We start from the raw sequence: 7,372 nt of genomic DNA on the forward strand, positions 1-7,372 counted from the left end.
GGAATTACAAGGTATCATGGAATGTGCATTAGTTACATAGATTTGCAATGGACATGTAATTCATTAGTTGAAATTTGTGTCATTGTATTTCCTTCATTGCCAATGAGATTCATTAATTAGAACTAATTATTACAAGGTACGTATCATGGAAAGCATGCACAGTTATCTAGTGGTGCATCTGTACGCTAGTATACGTAGCAGTAGCATCAGCAGGAAACTAATTAATTTAACATATTCATGATTCACGGGAGGTTACGTTTTTTTTAATATATATATATATATATATATATATATATATATATATATATATATATATATATATATATATATGCTTTATACCGTCTAAGAAAAATTAATTCATTGTTCACCTGTGTGTATATGTTTGCGTAGGAGTTGAACCAATGTTCCGAATCCTTGTGAAAAATACGGTGAATTGGATATTGGTGGCGAGGACGCCAAGCATCATTTTGGCGGATATGTCATCCCGGGCCTGACGCAGCTGGTTGGACAAGTCACTAGCAAAGCAGAAAAGACACATGATGCTCCTCTTCTGACAGCTCTTGACGAGCTTGAGCGAGAGGTTGAGGGACTCTGCAAGATCCTCCAGGGCACCATCCATCTCCGGCGCATTCATCGTTTCTGTCTCTTTGAGCTTTGTCACCAGGGCGCTGACTCTGCCCACGAGCTTCTCGATGGCACGGCACTCCTCCTTGTTCTGGCGAACCGTCTCTGCTGCGTTCTTGATCGCTAGCGCTGCATCAGCAATCTGCTTCAGGCTGCCCATGGCATCTGCCATCGGTGCCGTACATGCAAGTAGAATATGTGATATCGATCTACAAAATGTGGAGCTCAGCTAATAAGCAAACAAAACGAGAAAAGCGCTTAAGCAAAACAAGATACGGACCTGCTACCTCCGATCTTCCGTTCTTCTCCTGACCTCTAACTCTTCCTTGTAGCCCTGTATTACCAAGCGACCGATTGCTGGTCTTCTGCGTGGTGGAAGCAAGCCTGATCCGAGCTGTTGTTATAAGTAGACCGAAACAGTAAGCTGTAAGCTATTTATATATGTACAATAAGAAGCATACAAATTAAGGACAAAGGAATATGTGCCTTAGTACTATAAAATAATGGAGCCAAAGAAGCTTTCTGTTTAACACATAAGCTATCAGAAAATATAGAATACTGTTTCAGTTGAAATGCAGAAATTTCATTTAAAATAATTGACAGGTTGGAGGAATACAGTTGATTTAGACAATGAAAGATTCCTGTACCATCCAAATGGGCATATAATTTACAGGTATGTCAACTATGTTTAGCCAGTCATCAAATCAAGTTGGTGTGTTGTTTTAGTTTGATATGTAGCATCGGTTTCACAACATGAAAATGAAGTCTCAACGGCAGAATTGTCAAAACAAGAAGTTAAAGAGGCTATTATTTAAATGAAGCATAATAAAACACCTTGGCTTGATGGGATCTCCAGACGAGTTCTATCAAGTGTTTTGGGATGTAATAAAAGGGGATCAGTTGTCCCTCTGTTGATTTTCACAAGGGTACTAAAAATACAAACACCACTAAAAATACATCTTTACTGGTGGGGCACGCATACAAACTGCCACTATATACATCTTTACTGGTGGTTTTCTTAAGAAAACTACCACCAGAAATCATGTATGTTTAGTGATGGTTTTCTTAAAACTTCCACTAAAAGTCCAATTTGTACTGGCTGTTTTCATAAGAAAATCACCACTTAAAATACATGATGTTTACTAACAGTTTTCTTAAGAAAAAAACTAGTAAATTGCATTTTTACTAGATTTTTTTTCTTAACTTAGCGCCTCTAAAAATAGTTTGAAATTATTTTTTAAATTTTTTCAAATGTTCTGAGATGGTGAAATAGTATGAGTGAAAGTTGTAGTATATGAAAAGGTCTACAACATTGTAGTTTGCAACTTTTTTTCATTTGAAATCATTTACGCTCCCAAAATTATGTTCGAATTTCTTGAATTTGAAATTCAAAATTTTCAAATGACCTTGGGTGGAGAAACCACCAAACGTAAAGTTGTAGATCTCAAAAAGTTACAAAATTTTGTAGTTTACACCTTTTCATTTGAATTCATTTAGGGCCTCAAATACTCAGTTCAAGAACAAATGGGTGTAATATGAGTAGGACGAATATCGGATATATTGAAGTGGACAAAGACCACATTATAAGTATATATCGAAGTCGCGAAGCTTTTCTATGAAAAGTGGCGAAGTTATTCAAAAAAAAAAGTATATATCGAAGTCTCAAAGGCGCGTGTTAGTTGTTAGGCCTCCTTCATTGTCCAACCATATGTTTGTTTCACCTGCCAGCCATGATTAACACTAATGATTCAAGTCAACTTGTATATACATATATTGCGGCCTGCTGTGGGCAGAACATATATAACTATTCATATTGCATTTGTTTATTATTACTTGACTGGAACTAGTCGTTGAAGAGCTTCGAGGTGATGTCCGGTGGTAGCCACATGTTAGCATCATCTTGTTCCTCCATTATTCTCCTTCTAGTGCCTCCATGATTTTTTCTCTTTCTTTTTTCATTTCCCCCCTATTTTTTGTTATGAAAGAGTTCTGCTCACAGCCCCATCTATCCTGCTGTGACTTTGAACTATTCGAGATTTCAAGTTGCTAGTTACAGGGGAACCAGAAGCACATCAGGCTAGGCAAAGGCATGGCGGAGGTAGTTACCAGACTTGGAATAATTTTTTAAAAACTCCGCTGGTGCAGGCCACCGAAAGACGCCACTGGCCTTGTGTAGATGATCCTTGAAGCCGCGCATGGCATGGAGAAGCGACAACATGTGCCATGCGGCGTGGGGAGCTGAGGCGGTGCAATTTTTCAAACAACTGTGGATGAAGAAACCATCAAAAGCAAATTGTAGATCTCAAAAAGTTATAACACTTTGTAGTTTACAACCTTTTCATTGAATTTATTTAGGGCCTCAAATACTCTGTTGAAGAACGAATGGATATAATATGAGTAGGACGAATATCGATATAGACATAAGAGTCTGTGGTTGGAGTGGTTAGAGCTGCAACCTAGTGGGGTTGTGAAAAATTGCGCGACTGTGTAAGCTATATAGTTGAATTCTTTCACGATAAAATTTTTGGTATTTTTTAAACCCACGTAATTTTCTGGAAAAATCATTTGTACTGACGGTTCACTTAACAGAACTGCCATTACAAATCGATTTGTGTTGGCAGTTTTCTTAAGTTTTGTTAAGAAAACCGCCACTGCAAATAGTAGTTCTGGCGGTTCTTAAGCTGACGCCATTATAAGTATCAATTTTTACTACCCTTTAGGACTGTAGGTTCGCTCAAACACACCAATACAAATGCATTTAGAACACTATAGAGCATCTGTGTACTAGTGCTAGACACACACTTCCAAATAAAGTATTGGTATATACGAGAGCCACAAAGTGGGTTGGTGCGCGTGATCCAACAAGATCGAGAATGGATTTTTAAATGTCTCGTCTTATGTAAATTTAAAAAAAAGTACTTAATAGACTAGCGTTTTGTACAGAATAAAATTAAACAAATTATGGTTGTTGTAACTGACGACAAGCATTTGCAAATATAAATTAGCTACAATAATGTGAGTACATGAATTCAGTAGCTAGCCCCATATAATAATTTATTTGGAGGCTGACCATGTGACCCGCCAAACCATACGCCGTACCATGTTGTGATTTAGCCTCCGACCTATTCATCAAATTTGGTGGAATTTGGTGGATCAGTAATCGGATTTGACGGGTTTGGTTTGTCTCGTGACTGGAATTTATTTACTATATATATCGAAGTCATGAAGTTTTTTCTATGAGAGAGTCGTGAAGTTATTCCAAAAAACAAAGTATATATCGAAGTCTCAAAGGCGCGTGTTAGTTGTTAGGCCCCCCATCGCTGTCCAACAACCATGTGTTTGTTTCAACTGCCCGGCCATGATTAACGCTAATGATTCAAAAGTCAACTTGTATTACATACATTGCGGCCTGGTGCGGCCAGAACATATATAACTATTCATATTGCATTTGTTTATTACTTGACTGGAACTAGTCGTTGAAGAGATTCGAGGTGATGTCCTGTTCTAGCCATATGCCAGCTTCATCTTGTTCCTCCATTCTCCTTCTAGTGCCTCCATGATCTTTTTTTCTTTCCATTCCCCCCTATTCTTTCTTATGAAAGAGTTCTTCTGCTCACAGCCCCTTCTCTATCCTGTTGTGACTTGGTACTATTCGAGATTTCAAGTTGCTAGTTACAAGGCAACCAAAAGCACACACCTGGCAAAGGCATGGCGGAGGTAGTTACCAGACTTGGGCAGCAGGAGACCATCACTCCGCCGGTGCAGGCCACGGCGGACGACGCCACTGGCCTCGTGCAGATGATCCTTGAAGCCGCGCGGACTGTTCGCCGGGACAAGTCTCGGTGCCAGCAGCTCGCGCGGCAGGTGCTGCTGATCGGCTACCTCCTGGCGAAGCTGGGTAGCCAAGGCGTGATGCAGGACCCTCGGGTCGCGATACCACTGGAGGGGTTGGAGGACACGCTCCGGCTGGCTTACGAGCTCGTGGAATCCTGCCAGTACCCGGAGAGCGCCGCCTATCGCTGCTTCTCCGTTGCCTTGTGTCGGAGCAGGCGCCAGGCCAAGCAATTCCGGAGGCTGGAGGAGGAAATGGGCGACTACCTCCGCCTAGACCCGTCCGTCCGCGATGCTGTCCGCGATGCTAACTTGCAAGAACACCAGCTGCTTCCCTGTGATAGGGAGGTGCATGCTCCATCATTCAACACTAAAGGTTTCATCTCTATCGTCTATACTACACTACATATATGTTGTTCTCTTCACTTGTTGTTATTTTCTTGTCTGCTTAATTTATCATCGTGTGATGTATACATATTGTTCCACAATCCGCATATATGTATGTGTTAACAAGTTAAGTTTGATGTGTTACATGACCCTGCAGTTGTTGGCAGGCGGCGGCAAAGCTGCTGGCCTTGCAAAGAAAAATATAGAGCTCTTTCCATTCCAAGGTTCAAGTTCAATCGCCACGAGACATCATCAGGTAAGTACTGAAATTAAGCTCATCATAATCAAGCAACGGCGTTCTAGTAAATATGGGAAAACTTCCTCTAAAAAATTAGAGGAAAGCACATGTTTAATGTACAAACAGTATAGATATGATGTAGAACAAGATCATCACAAGAAGATCTTGAAATGAATATTTTGTTTTCTCCTTTATTGTTTATATTCCGATGAGTTCCGGACAAACCATGGTACCAGCCAGCACATTCATAAAACTCAAAATTTGCTTCGCAGGACCGTTGGTGTTCCATTTATACCAGTTGCTGGCAGCTACAAATAACTTCTCACCTCAAAATGAAATAGGACGCGGTGGTTTTGGCATCGTTTACAAGGTAGTGGACGATATATATTGTTTACCAAACATAAGGGATGGATCGATCAGGATTAATTGCAACAGATGTTCAGATGAGTTTTCATAGATTTATATATCATGTTAACTTTGCCAACTATTATTCCTCCCAGGGTAAAATGAAAGACGGAATGGAGGTTGCGGTCAAAAGATGTTCACTTTCTGGTTCAGACAGTGATTCTGAAAAACTATCGCAGGAGTTCCGCACTGAAGTTGAGGTTCTAAGGAATATCGACCACAGAAACGTAGTAAAGCTGATTGGATATTGCACTGAAAAACGAGAGATGATTTTGGTCTATGAGTACATGCCTAATGGAAGCCTTGATAAATATATTTATGGCATGTTAATTTTCATCAACATCTCTATCACTCTAATTCATTTTGGGCTCTATCACACTAATTTATTTTGGGCCAGCAACTGTCTAAACATACTGTTGAATTTGTGCAGGCATGAGAAAGGAGTTGGTTTTTGACTGGCCAACACGCTTCCGTATAATAAAAGGCATCGCTCAGGGTTTGAGTCATATACACGAACACTGTCGAACCCCGATTGTTCACAGGGATATAAAATTAAGCAACATCCTCTTGGATCTAGATATGAACCCTAAAATAACTGATTTCGGCACAGCTAGAGTTCTTGATCCAGGTGCAGAAGAAGAGCACACAGACATCCTCCTAGGCACAGTGTAAGACCTTTAACACGTTTCTGAAAGAGGAGCTTTTTTTGATGACAAAACAAAAACAAAAGATAATCCCACAGTGTCTGTTTTCATTTAATTTTATTTTTTCCCAGAGGTTATTTGGCTCCTGAATACTTGATAGAGAGGATCTACTCCATCAAGAGCGACATTTATAGCTTTGGTATTGTCCTTATTGAGATCATTGCTGGGAAAAGGCGTGTGTTATTTCCTCAAGAAGGACATAGCAGCTACATACATGAGTTTGTAAGTAAACTATATAATCCTGTTCTAGAAATTAGTGCCTCGATTTCTATTTTATTAAAGTAAACTAAATCACCTCCGGGTTTTATTTATGACAAACGGACAATAAAAACTATAGCATCTGTGAAACTCGAATATGTATAAGAATACATCGAACATCACATCTACACATAATAAGTTTAAATCATCAGTAGAATGAGATTGTAAGTCTAATTTTTTGCAGGCTCGGGAATTATGGAAAGAAGGAAGATCAACTGAGCTTATGGATCCACAGCTACCCACGGACGATCACAAAGATGAGATAGTAAGATGCACTAAGATTGGATTGCTATGTATTGAGCCCAATCGGGATGACCGGCCGTCCATGCAGGATGTTCTTCGGATGCTAGACTCTGAGAGTGGCAACTTAGGTGCAATTTGGACTAAGCGCACTACTAGAAAGCCCCTTTCAGATTATATCCGTATCAATTTGGATACCGAGACTAGCACAACACCTTTGAGAGGAGAATGAATTTCATTATATGTAAATATGGCTCAGATTGCCTCAAAGACATTGTCTCTGATGACAGGACAGATGATTAATGATACTGCAAAAAATGCTTAACAGCATAATGCATGTTCTCCTACCAGAAACAATAGTTATTAGAAACATAGAATCTTATACACATAATTATATATATACATATATGTAACTCTATATCACCTAACCAAACCGTGGCCTCCTGAGCGTTGTTCTGCCAGTTACGTCGTTCCATGTGCATACACACACACATATGTTGTGCTGTGTGCATGCTTGAGACAAAAGGTGACCTTATCTTACCAATGTGCGAATTTATTTTTCTTTATAAGAGTGGAGAGAGTATATAAGTATATGTGTTGGAACATATACATATTCTTTCTAAACTAGGGTCACATGTTCCTTGCACTACTAGAAAACACGACAAAAGTCCATCCCAAAAGTACC

At 39.7% G+C, this 7,372-nt stretch overlaps 3 protein-coding genes across 3 annotated transcripts; 2 read left to right on the top strand and 1 right to left on the bottom strand.

Annotated features, from left to right (window-relative positions):
* Window positions 1–364: 364 nt before the first annotated feature.
* LOC120680896 lies at window positions 365–796 on the bottom strand. Its single transcript, XM_039962476.1, has one exon. The coding sequence runs from the start codon at window positions 794–796 to the stop codon at window positions 365–367; it is 432 nt and encodes a 143-aa protein (XP_039818410.1).
* A 3,536-nt stretch (window positions 797–4,332) lies between these two features.
* On the top strand, window positions 4,333–4,829 carry LOC120680897 (cell number regulator 13-like). Its single transcript, XM_039962477.1, has 2 exons — window positions 4,333–4,752; window positions 4,800–4,829. Exons 1-2 carry the CDS (start codon window positions 4,333–4,335, stop codon window positions 4,827–4,829), a joined length of 450 nt encoding a protein of 149 aa, XP_039818411.1.
* Window positions 4,830–5,598: 769 nt separating this feature from the next.
* LOC120680898 (cysteine-rich receptor-like protein kinase 15) lies at window positions 5,599–6,713 on the top strand. The gene is made up of 5 exons (XM_039962478.1): window positions 5,599–5,806; window positions 5,916–5,981; window positions 6,063–6,153; window positions 6,261–6,362; window positions 6,632–6,713. The coding sequence occupies exons 1-5, from the start codon at window positions 5,599–5,601 to the stop codon at window positions 6,711–6,713; spliced, it is 549 nt and encodes a 182-aa protein (XP_039818412.1).
* Window positions 6,714–7,372: the final 659 nt, after the last annotated feature.

Source organism: Panicum virgatum, chromosome 7N (assembly GCF_016808335.1).
Source record: "Panicum virgatum strain AP13 chromosome 7N, P.virgatum_v5, whole genome shotgun sequence".
Lineage (NCBI taxonomy): Eukaryota > Viridiplantae > Streptophyta > Magnoliopsida > Poales > Poaceae > Panicum > Panicum virgatum.

Coding starts and splice junctions, on each gene's coding strand:
- LOC120680898 (XM_039962478.1), top strand. CDS start 5,599: ATGGAGGTTGCGGTCAAAAGATGTTCACTTTCTGGTTCAGACAGTGAT. Junction 6,154..6,260: donor GACATCCTCCTAGGCACAGT/GTAAGACCTTTA, acceptor ATTTTTTCCCAG/AGGTTATTTGGCTCCTGAAT. Junction 6,363..6,631: donor GAGATCATTGCTGGGAAAAG/GCGTGTGTTATT, acceptor AATTTTTTGCAG/GCTCGGGAATTATGGAAAGA.
- LOC120680897 (XM_039962477.1), top strand. CDS start 4,333: ATGGCGGAGGTAGTTACCAGACTTGGGCAGCAGGAGACCATCACTCCG. Junction 4,753..4,799: donor ACCCGTCCGTCCGCGATGCT/GTCCGCGATGCT, acceptor TCCCTGTGATAG/GGAGGTGCATGCTCCATCAT.
- LOC120680896 (XM_039962476.1), bottom strand. CDS start 796: ATGGCAGATGCCATGGGCAGCCTGAAGCAGATTGCTGATGCAGCGCTA.